Source organism: Schistosoma haematobium, chromosome 3 (assembly GCF_000699445.3).
Source record: "Schistosoma haematobium chromosome 3, whole genome shotgun sequence".
NCBI lineage: Eukaryota > Metazoa > Platyhelminthes > Trematoda > Strigeidida > Schistosomatidae > Schistosoma > Schistosoma haematobium.
In genome coordinates, this window is record NC_067198.1 from 18,911,047 (window position 1) to 18,923,717 (window position 12,671).

The 12,671-nt window shown below is 30.6% G+C and overlaps 1 protein-coding gene across 1 annotated transcript; it reads left to right on the top strand.

Moving 5' to 3' along the window:
* The first annotated feature begins 3,494 nt into the window (after window positions 1–3,494).
* Window positions 3,495–7,609, top strand: MS3_00005185 (uncharacterized protein). Its single transcript, XM_012939029.3, has 4 exons — window positions 3,495–3,669; window positions 3,705–3,772; window positions 5,316–5,535; window positions 6,465–7,609. The coding sequence occupies exons 2-4, from the start codon at window positions 3,718–3,720 to the stop codon at window positions 6,724–6,726; spliced, it is 537 nt and encodes a 178-aa protein (XP_012794483.1). The 5' UTR covers window positions 3,495–3,669; window positions 3,705–3,717; the 3' UTR covers window positions 6,727–7,609.
* The last annotated feature ends 5,062 nt before the right edge of the window (window positions 7,610–12,671 follow it).

Below are 12,671 nucleotides of genomic sequence, written 5' to 3' on the forward strand. Positions count from 1 at the left end.
TCGAATATAGTATTTCTAAAAACATTGATATTATCCTTAACATGCTATCTTGAATTTTTCATCAAGCCCATAAAACTGAGTCGTGTCTGATTTAGTTAGCACACAAAACACATCGTTACTGTTTAGCCATTTATTGCAGCGTGTTTATAATTCAGTCAACTTTCACTAAATGATGGTGTTTTATATCAGAGAATATTAATTAACCTGAGTATCAAAATATTAGGAATGGTATTACGAATTAACTCATAGAATAGCAGCATTTTTTCTAAAGTGGATAGTCGGAATAATAACAATCTTTAGGTTCATGAGTACACATTTGAAATGACGTATTTAGAGGTGATTCCGATACAAAGTAATCACTTTCACCGACTCATATTTTATTCGATTGTAAGTAATCAAAGTAGTAGCATTGTATGTATTCAATGAATAAAAAACAATGGATTTGTCCAAATGTACTTTATTTGTTATGAATAAATCAAGTACTTCAACAAGCTGGCAATATACAAAAATAAATATTATTGAAATAGTTGGATTTGTATTCAAACTATTCGTCTTTCAGTAAAAACACTATCAAGAGTTTTCATAACAGCGACGGCGTTTATCGACAGAAAGTATTGTAAGAATGAAGCAAAGAGATTTGACGATGCATTTTTTCACCTGAATTTCAATAATATTACATCAACAAAACGTTCTGAAAGTAATATATATGATTAGATTATCGCTCACGAATACCGAGTCTTTCAGGTTTTGGAAACCGGATTTTTCGTAAACATTGACACAATATTAGGTAATTAAAGTTTACAGAAACTGTTATCACAAATCATTAGTCTTATTGGTCCTATTTATTTAAAAAGGACATTGGATTAAACTAGTTACTAGACGTTAAGATGTAATTCCATCAAAATGTGTTCAACTAAATAATTCATTGTACATAACTTTTAAATACGTAATTCGATAACTTATAGCATGTGTATACATCAGTTGGTTATTCAAAATATTTTTATACTTCAGAACACATTTGTTCATAAAAGGTTTCTCATGCTAGCAAATGAGAATTATTAACACATGGTCATTTATTGTATTACATAATAACTTTCGTGTTAGTAGCAGATGAAGGATGACAATGGAATGACATGTTTTTAAAACATTTTGTGTTTGGATAAATTCTAAATAAAATCACAACATAATGAAACCAGGAAGTCAGTTTAATAAATATTTGGTACATCGTTCAAATTACATTGATCAGTCCACATGTATATATACATACTGAAAATTATTCCAAAAACTACTAATTTTAGATATTTATAGTGATATGATAAGACGATGAGATGACCCTAATAGTTTGTGTATTAATCAATTAAGTGTAGTTCTCTTTATACTACTTTCTGGTTATTCATGAATTTAATGTTTCTCGTTTAAGTTCAAGTGAAAAGATTGTTAGTCGCATGTACAGTCTTGTTTCTAAGCGCTGTTCCTGAAAGAAGTTGTTTGATGCTTTTAATCAACATTATCAGGTAACTAAATGTCTGTAATTTGTGGATCGTATAAAGTAGCAACGATTATTGAATCAAAGGTGACTAATAATTAAAATAACATTCAATTACTGAAAATCACTATTTGAACAAATATTCATTAAAAGTATACGAACTAATACGTTAAATAATAACCATTTGGGTTTTAAAACTATTTTTTCTTGCATGGGATAGGATGCCTACTCGTGAACTCATAACGTATCTGCTTCTCAATGTTGATTATTTCTGCAATATCTAGCAATTTTCCATCAGCTTAGTGGATGACTAATGCATATAAGAACATAATTTTCACCATAGGTTTCACTTCAAGCTCTAACTTTCACGTTCTTTGCTTTTTTCATTCGGCAGGTTAGGATACGCTAAAGTGGGATATTTACAAAAGATATATTTAAATGGCTTTAGGTGATTACGCTAAAGTCAACTATGAAAATTACATTCTGATATGCGTTGGTGGCAGACTAAATGAACGAAAATACTTACGAATGCTAGATATCTCCATTTTATTGAACAGTAAGGGGATGGTTATATCCGCATATGTTTTTTGATATCGTATTTCAAAAACTTGAAAATGTTGCGAAAATGTTCTACAGTTACATTTTCAAATGAGTAGTGACACTAATTGAGCTCAACGAAAGGTCCTTTAAACCTATCGTCATTTTATTTTATTTCGTTATGAAATGAATGTTTCAGTCCATTGAATTTATAATAGTAATTAAAAAATATGTACTAACGTATTTATCAATTTTTAACCTAGATAACAGTAATTATGCAGTCAAGAGAACGCGATTGGTTTAATGGAAACAATTGTTATTATAAACAATTGTACCAGTGATTGTTTTACTGTACTTGTTTGTTTAACTGTACTAAAGACGTCCATGATTCTTCTATTCTTCCTCCTGTTGATTGTGACCTTGCACGAATTCGGTTGTGCTCAGTAACCGCACTTGTACTCCTTTGGCACGATCTCGGTATTATTTCAATAGCACGAGATCGCCTATAAATACATGTCGACTACAGCCATCAACTGCCTTCTGATATTTGGCCTACGGGGGATCTTATCGGTTAACTGGCACGTAGTCTTCCTGCAGTGGTTATCATAGTCAACCGCAACTCGACGCCACACTACAGATTTTTGACTTCTGGTAAACTGTTTGTTACAGTTGTGCACGTGGTTGATCATACCAATGAGTGTTATGAAGGAGTATCTTAGTGATTTAATGAGCGGAATTTTCGATTATTAAAATAGATGAAAATAATGTTAGTCGGTGGATGACAATAAGTGATGCCATACCACCGACTAACGGCTGTTAACAAATCATATTATTGGTAAAAAGAAATCAGTGTTTTGAAGTCGAATATAAGAAGAAAACCAGAAGGATAGACAATTTTATGTCGTAAAATAACATGCTTTTATGCAAGACACTAAAAAAAAATAAGCATGATGAAATGTCATAGAGGGTTGAAGAAATCTCGTCTGTTGATTGCTCACACTTCAATCAATTGGGATCTGGTTATTGTGTCTATTCATTGTGAAACTGATCAGTGTGATCTAAAATAATGTTTTTTAGGCATAGGTGGGTGGTGGCTAGTAGTGTGATTCAGGACTGCGGTTTTCTTCTTATATGGGGCTTGTCGGCTAGGTGTACCTACATCACAGATCTCATGCTAACTCCAGGACTAAAACTTGGTACCTTTTGCTTCAAACGTCATCACGTTATCCACTATATGAACTTTACTTAACTATGAATGATTGTGTTCAGAAATGTAATGATGGGCTTGCCTAGTTTGTAGCCCGATGTAACGAATTTCAGTTAATGTTTAAAGTATCTGTCTTTATAATACCCTCCTCCTGTATAGCCTACTTAAAAGTTTATCTTATCATATTATTAATAGTATTATTAATGTTGTTAAATTCTATCAGTAACATGATTTCCATATTTTACCAATGTTTTATCATCAAACCAAAAGTTTTTTCACAAACTACAGATAAGGTTGGGCTTGATTTTAAGTGAAATCACATATATTTCTGTGTCATCTCTTAAATATAAGTAAGTTGATCATACTATCTGTTCTGTAATTGGTTATTTAGTTAGTGATTTAGTGACTGTTTACATAGATAAGTGTGCGTGCATTTCAGGTATATGTGCTGGAATTTTTTAACATTTGTTTTAGTGGATTACCTATAATGCTGCTGTACATATATATCTTGTTATTTATAACAAATGTAAAGGGATCAGGAAGTAGGTTACTATCTAGTTTATGACTTTCGTGATTTTCAAGTGTGAAATGCTCTTCAAATTTTATCTATCATCTCACATATCTTATGAAAAAATGTTTTTTTATCATATAACTTAAATTACTTTGATAGAAATTTTACAGAGTGATAACCCAATTCTGTTTATTCTGTAGATTACTTAGAAATAGGTGATGTTTGTGAACTAATTTGAACAATTTCAGGGGTTGAAATTTCCTTCTTAGAATTGAATCCTGATAGATGTTTGTTCATTTGGATGTATCAAGTGTTTCTTGGCGGGACTATAATTTATGGACGAACCAATCAGATTTAAGATAATAGGTATCGGAATTCAGAACGAAATTTATCCTCTCATTTGGCTAAATATTATTTCGGCATTATAGTTGATGTCACTTCGTGTTGAAAGCATTAAATCTAATTCTTAATCCTAACCATCAATTGTAAATCATAATTCTAATTCCTCACACTGGTTTATAACCCTCATTTAGTCGTAGTTATTGGGTGGACATTCTCAAAGTCACTTTAGCGTCGCTCAAAGGTCATCCATGAATTATAGTCTCACCTATATTTTATTTATAGAAAACAAGTTCATTGACCATTGATTATTACAATTTATTAAAGTAAGATTTAAATGTCTTTCCTTAATACAACTTGCATATTGGATTCATCTAATCGAATGGACTTAAATGATGCGACTTATAGCTTTTACTTTCTGAATTTAAAATTTTAGTTTTTTCCAATTTCTTATCGACTTACAAACTAAATGAACCTACCGATATTTTTCCTATTATTTCATTAACTAAAAAAAGAATATCTCAGTTGAAGGGTCTGTGTCTATTGAAATGAACATTTTCCTGTGACTACGATATCCCAGAAAAATGTAATATAATATTGTAATTAGATTATTTAATGTCATGTTTGATAGAGAATACATAACGATCACTGAATAAGATTTATAAGATTTAAAGTGCTACAGAATTCCATAAAATGTTCATTTCCGTTCTTCTTGGATACGATTACATTCTTTTAATTGGTAATCGTTAAAAGGTGTATTATGTAACACTACCTGATTTTATACTACACGACTGAACTTCATTTTAGGATACTTTATATGTGTTAGTATATATTACCCATCATGGATTCTAAAAAACAAGCATTTATAGAATAGTTCAGATGTTAAGAGACGGTAAAAATGGTAAGACAATTTAATTATAAATCGTATTGTGTTTAACGCAAGGATCCCTCTAGGGTTTTCATACTCATTAGAGTAAAATAATTTTCTGTAAGATATTGTTTTCATTTATTAGTACAGTGGTGTTTGTTTGTCCACTTTCATAATAAGACACTTAATTATGTAAAATTATTGATAACGGTTAGATTTCAATAAAATATCGGGTTGAGGTTGATGAATTAATTTTAGATTTATGTATGTATTGCCGGTTCAAGCGAATAAATTCTATGGTTAAAATAAACAAACTGTGATTGAAAATGCTTTATCGGGTTATTATGTACATAATATTTATTTTTAGGAACTCTTCAATGCTTCCAGAATGTTTACAGTATAGCCAGTTTTATTGGTCCGCAGTATTCTGGAAATGTGTATTTCACAAAGCATGGCTCAAGTCTCACAGTAACTGGATATTTATCAGGTTTTCCGCGAAATAAATGGTTGGGTGTTCATATACATGAATATGGTGCATTAGGTAATAAATGTAATGACGCCGGACCACATTTTAATCCGTTTAACAGGTAAACATTAAATTGAAAAATTCTTTAATAAAGGCTACATGAAATATCATAACTGCACACTTATTATCTGAATATAATTCCAAAAGAATATATCATCTCTGTAGACATCATCGAAATATTCATTTGGATTACTCAAATGACAATATCTTCGAGTTAAAACAACTTTTGATCAAATTAAAAAGATGAAAAGAGATAGCTCATTTTTATTATTAAGGATAAATATCTATACTGAATAAGTTATTTAGTCTGAACCAGTGATTTGATTGTCGAATTATTCCAATCATTATTCTTAGGTATAAGCTTTCTAAAAATCTATTTGAACTCATTAATGTGTATTATTTATGATAATGATAAAATAAACTCTTTTTGAGGTTCAGACCAATGGTAATCATTATATCATCATTTCATCTCGTAACACATGAAGATATGCAGTAATTAAAGAAACAGAGAGTAAATGAAAAAAACACATCGACAATTCAAAATAAAGTTGATATTGTGGAATCTATGTGTTTTAGTTTAGGATGCCTTTCTTTAGTTCAGAAGGTAATTTCATCTTCAGTGGATAAAATGAATTCAGATAAATTGTTTATAGATTTAGATTTAAATAAGCGTTATCCTACAGTAGACATTTACTTAAACAATACCACAAAATATCTAATATACTTCTTATACAAATGATTTTCTATCTCATATGAGGCAAAAATCAGAGGAATTTTAATGTCTTAATTTCAGTAAGTGAATATTTAGAATAATAGTATAAATCATTTAACCAACTTGTCATTGAAAACAAGCAAAAAACAACAAATAAACTTAGAGTTTCAACAACATTATGAAATCTGGAAATATACTAATTACAAATGGATGATGATTTTTTAAATATTTGACATTGTTGTTTACTCATACTAAAGTTATTACGTAATCATTTTCAGTGACCATGGTGGACTAACAGGTTCGCCAAGACATCCTGGAGATTTTGGAAATCATTATGTCGATCAAAATGGTATTTTGACTCTTGATTTCGATGTTGATATTTCTTCTATTACTAAATTTAATGGATTTCTTGGAAGAGCACTGGTTATCCATGAGAAAGAAGATGACTTAGGCAGAATGGATGATGATGGAAGTCGCAAGACAGGCAATTCCGGCAAACGTTTGACATGTGCTGTAGTTGGTGTTTGGAAAGCTCCATAAACTAATTTTGGATCATTTTTCATATTTATTTACAGTAAGACAAATTCAAAACGAATTGTTATTTACCTAAATCTTATTCTATCAAACTCTAGTGATATATGGTTTTAAAAGTTTTTGTGTTGGTTCATTCATTTTTTGAGCAAATCCAACTAGTAATAAACGTTGGACAGTTGATAGTAGCAATAAAGTTATTCCTAGTTTTATTACACATTATTTATGGTTGGTCTAGGGTTAGTGAGTACTGTGGAAGTATTGATATTATATTCATTTTGTTTCAGTTGTACTATTTAAACTTGGATTAATTTTGATTTGGTTATTTTTTTCTGAAGAAGTGACTTACACTGAGTCACGAAACGTCAAAAAATTTAATTCTTCTACTCATTGAGATATTACAAATATATTAATTTATTTATAACTCATATTACTGTTTTAAACTATTTAGTATGCATCATTTCCAATTCTTAGATGAAAAGCTGCTTCCTAAAAATACTTTCTAGTATTGTGAATCATTTCAAGTCACATTTTTACTCAACGTGTTTTCATATTTTCAATAAAATTAGTTCAATGTGACTTGTCTTTCAAAAACTGAACTCTGTAAAAAGAAACAAAAGACCACCTACTTCTATAGCATTCAAAGACGATACCATGAAAGAAGCTTAAAATAAGTTATTTGTTTAATATCAATTGAAGTTCTTATAGAGATCCTGTTTATTTTTATTGATTACTTTACGTGTAAATAGTTAGAAACTTTAGATGAACGGCTTGATCATAAATTATTGATCTAACAAGGAATTCAGCACAAAAAGACATATCTAGATGTGTAACTGTATTAAGGTATCAATGGATGTGCATAATTACTGTTTTTTGTAATTTAATCTTAACGCCATTAAGAATGCATTAATAATATTTTGGTCACATGTTGGTATCTATTTTCTTATAGTACGGCAGATTGTAGAGAATAATGCACAGATTAATGTGGTGTATAGTGGAAGATTACAACAATCAACACTGATTGAATAATGTGTTATGAATTGTTTGCCTCATTCAGACAGCCATTTCTAGTACGCTTCTACCTCTTATTCTGAATAGTATTGCAAATGGTAGATTCGCAGACTCTGTATTCAATTTTGATGGTAGTTGCTAGTTATTGATACGAAAGTACTCATCGAACACAGACTGGATAGATCATGCTCCCGTTGGAACATTTTATAAGTAGAGTTGATATAGCTCTTCAGAGAAATAAATCAGGAGTAATCTACTTCATACTTATAAGAATGTTTGGGATGGATAAAGCATGATTTAGTTGTAAGCTACGCCAATATTTAGAACGATAACTTCAGTTATTTTGCAAACTTTAAAAGCGCAAGCATCTTGAAAAGTACGCATACTTTCATTATTCGGTTTTCTTTTACATAGCTTTGAATTTCTAATAACTACAGTGTCCTATGATTAGAGTGTCATTCTATGTTGGCGATTGATCCTTAAATAATTCCGTGCCTTCTATATTGATGAAACAATTACATGACAGAAATAGCTAACTGAAAACAAACATCAATATGAAATATTAATTCATAGTAATCTATATAGTAGTTAATAAACTTCACTCATTCTCACGGGAATTCGAAAAAGCATTCATTAAAAGTGAATGTATAAAATCTGTATTTATTATTATCAACATTTTTCAACTTAGCAAAAATAGTCCAAATTGAATCGCTCTAAATACCTTTGAATATATATTTCAGAAATTTGAAAATGAGTTTATCTAATGAGAAATGAATTAAGACTAACTTTAACCTGTGCAAAAACCGACTATCAGCTTCAATTGAGAATAAAAATCAATTAATTAAATCTTTGATTGATGTTTGATTTGTCTTCATCATGCAATTAATTATTGTTTTTCACTATTCTTTACCGTAGTTACTAAAATTTGCACTGACATGTGACTATGAACGAGTCAATATTTAGATTATTCTTTCACGTATACAGCTATAATGTAAAGTTGAGTTGAAGAAAATTTTTGCCAATTTATTTCAAACTTAGATTATAACCCTTTGTAGCCTTGTACAAGACTGTGAGCAAAATAAACATGCCAGTGGTAGATTAACATCGCTGATGACTCTTCTTAGTTGATTACAAGATTAGTTAGCTGTATACAGGGAATTTCTTTTTAAGTAAATATCATCTCAAAAGCTTATCTGACCAAAATATCTATCTTCTGATTTGTGTTAAAACATTTGATTACTTAGGGTAATAATTCACTGAACCAAAATGATAAAAAACATTTGAAAAACCATTCAAGTCTTATTCTCCCTCATATTTATTCAATAATTACGACGATACTGACGTTTATAATTTGAAGTGTCGATACTTGTTGTTATTTGTTGTTTATTTATTATAAACACACTTTTTCTGAGTACTTTAAAGTAAAAGCAAATTCGTCAAAACATCGTATTGCTCTTGTTAGAAATCATGTGTATGATTTAAAAATAAATAAAATGCATAATACAAGTTCATACAAGAACATCAACCACAATCATTAAATAACCATGCTAAGTTTAATAAAGAAATTAAACTTTTATTCTGTTAGAGGAGCACTCAAGACTAGCTTTATAATTTCTCTCGGTCAAACTTTTGTCGAATTTTTCGATCAAAGTGATAATCAAGCAATATCAATTAAAGTGATATTTTTTAGTTTTGTCATTTCGTTACGCCATGTCCATTCTAACCAAGTTAGAGAATTGTATGATACTACACGAAAGTATGTTGATTAAGTGCTAATCACACTATTCATTTCATCAAGTGTACTAAGATCAAACTTTACTTCAGTAATGTCTTGGTATTTTGTTCTCAGTGCACTTCACAAAGTTCTGGAGTCGTCTAATAACTTTTTGTTTGCGTTTTGTCAAACAAATGATTATTTTACTGACTGTCATATAAATAAGTGTGTATATGTATTAAAGTACGATTTAAGTGTATCACTGGCAATTACATCGATTTGTGACTTGCTCTATATAGTAAAATAAATTAGTGACAAACAGGGAATGTTAGAAACCTTGAGAAATTGAACATTAAGAAGGATAAGTATATTATCTTTACAACTTCACTGCACATTGTTATGATCTCTCTTATTACGATGCAGCTAATCCTATTTTTTTCTCATTTTTTCGGAAACCTTACTTCTCTCGACAAATCCTTGAATCAGAACACGGCTGAACAGGAACGTAATTTTACACCAAAGGTTGAATAAAAGTAGGAATCACAATAAGCAAAACATTGGCATATATATAAGTTTTACACAAGAAGATTCTGGAGACTTTTCCAAGTATTCATTAGCTCCGAGTGACTAAGAAATGACCAATCAGCGTACCCCAACTCAATCCAATCTCTTTCCCGCTAACACACATAATTTAAACAATCGATAGATTCTATGATATCATCTTTTTTCATGAGCAACAAAGCCATAGGCTCTTAAGAAATCAGATGGTAAACTCCCTCTAGAACTTATATCAAGAAGGTGGTTTAAAAAATCCTTTTCACTTTGAGTTCGTTTTTCAGAAAAACTAGTGATTTATAGTATTTAATTTATAGTATTAGAACGAATAGTTTGACAAAAATTGGGCTCCGAGTATAGAAAAGACATTATATGTAAAAACTGTATTTGAAATAATCTCAGCGATTGAAGTTTAAATAGTTTCAATGTGTTTTCTAGCAAGCTTGTCTTGACGTCTTCAGGGTAGAAGTCCAGACAAGTTTGCTAGACAAAACGTTGGAATTATTTAAACTTCTATCGCTGAGATTATTTCAAATATAATTTTCACATATCAAACTAGTTATCTGCTTGCTAAAATAGATGCTTTGCGTGAATATCAACTTTAAAGAAGATATACCCAATGTTAACAAAATATTTCAAATTTTTTCACAAGAGTGTTCTTTGGATCAACCATGAGGTCAGTGTTCACAAGTTTACCTGTGATTCCTAATGATCTAAAAAACAAGTTTACTTATCCGACTACTTTGATACGTATTCATCAATTCATCTGTTCCAAGAGTGTTGAGTACATTAGTTGTTTAATGATAATTCTATCCAGCACGTTGATGAACACTATTCTATATGATTAAAAGGAGATAGCAGTGGTTTATTTAAGCAATGATGGATAGTGGCTAGCAGTGGAATCCAGAACGCGCGTTTCGTTGTATTTGGGACTCATCAGCTGGATGTACCTGCATCTCAGAGTTGGTATTCACTCTGGGAATCGAACCCAGTACCGTTCGCTTCAGGATTCAGTAGCTTGGTGGATAACGCGATGGCGTTTGAAGCGAACGGTACTCGGTTCTTCTTCTTCCATGATGTTATCAAACTACCTGTGGTAAATTTTTATGAAGTACAGAATGCAAAGAAATATCCTGTAGAAAAGATAAAAAAGTTTATAATGGCATGAAACATTTGAATAATTTAAAATATTAATAAGTAATACTTATCAATAGAGAACATTTATTAGAGTTGCTATGTTAAATTCACATATTTGACCTGTTTCATTCACAATATCTCCTAGAGAGAAATTGATGATAACACTAACCAAATAAATGATACATATTTTTTCGTAGATCTATTCACATGCTGGTCTTTGTTAGATTACCAGGAAGAACTAGATAGCTGTTTCGTCCTAGCACAGGAAGTTGCAGAAGCAGCATCCTAGATTGGACCATAAATGAAACCCATGGCCTTAGATACCTTTGTGAGTGTTTAACCTTTAGAGCATCACACCAGAATTTAACGATGTTCATGTCTAGCTCTAACCATTTCACCAAATCACTCCACCATCTATTGTCTGCAACTTCTCACTGGATTTCTTGAAATTGCCTCTCGAAATGGGTTGCTAGTGAGCGCATGATTATTGTTGGTGTTGGGTTATGTTGTACATGATTGTTTCAATGAATGACAGAAGTTAAACACGTACACCAGTGGATGCTGGTAAAATTGTTTAGAGTCTACGAAATTATCGAGCGACCGAAGTCATTGGGTTTATTCCTCCGTGGGGAGTTCATTAGTGAACAATGTTGATGAGTTCCATAATAAGACTAAAAATCCGTCCGAAGTTTCCTGATGGCCTAACTAAAGTTAAACCGTGATACCATATTAGAATATTCAAAACTTTCCGCAAACGCTCCGTACTAATGATACACACATATACAACTTTCATAATGAGATTAATATTGTACTTTGTTATGCCTCTAATTATTTAGTTAAGAAAAAAATGCGAAAATCTTTCTTCTTACCTATAGTAATAGTGATTAAATGTCAGTTTGCAATAAGTATCGAAACAGTTTGATTTGTTGCGATTGTTGAACACAATACATTTGTTTTATTTTGATTTAGTACATGTGGCTACGGAATTCATTAAAATAAGTTATTTATACTAATTTATATTGTTCGTCATTGGAAATGAATTCATTTGTCATTTCTAGTCTATAATTCATATATTTCTCTGTTATTTTATGCAATACAAATCTTTTAATAGATGTCATCCCAAGATCAGAAGTTTTGCAAAAGACCCACAATAATCTATCATGTACAATACTGGATACTAGCGTATTATTAATTATTCTTATATATATTGCGCATTCATTATCAAAAACACTAAAAATCCCCATAAAAAACCTTCTTGTGATTATATCCTTTATTTGGTGTTACTATACAAGCTTATTAAAAGGAGAGAAATTTGGAGATTGTAGTCACTTATCGCCTTGATAATTTGCTTACATTAGCATTATTAAACTTGTTAACAAAGTCAATTTTACTTTTGACGCATCGTTGCATATTTCTTTCATGATCAATATAATTGTTTCATGTATTTGAAACACGAGGCAAAATTATGTTTCTAAAATTCTATTTGTACACTTTAAAAGCGGACATAACGATCAGACCTCAAGTTCATATCATAAAA

Coding starts and splice junctions, on each gene's coding strand:
- MS3_00005185 (XM_012939029.3), top strand. CDS start 3,718: ATGCTGCTGTACATATATATCTTGTTATTTATAACAAATGTAAAGGGA. Junction 3,773..5,315: donor AAATGTAAAGGGATCAGGAA/GTAGGTTACTAT, acceptor ATTTATTTTTAG/GAACTCTTCAATGCTTCCAG. Junction 5,536..6,464: donor CATTTTAATCCGTTTAACAG/GTAAACATTAAA, acceptor AATCATTTTCAG/TGACCATGGTGGACTAACAG.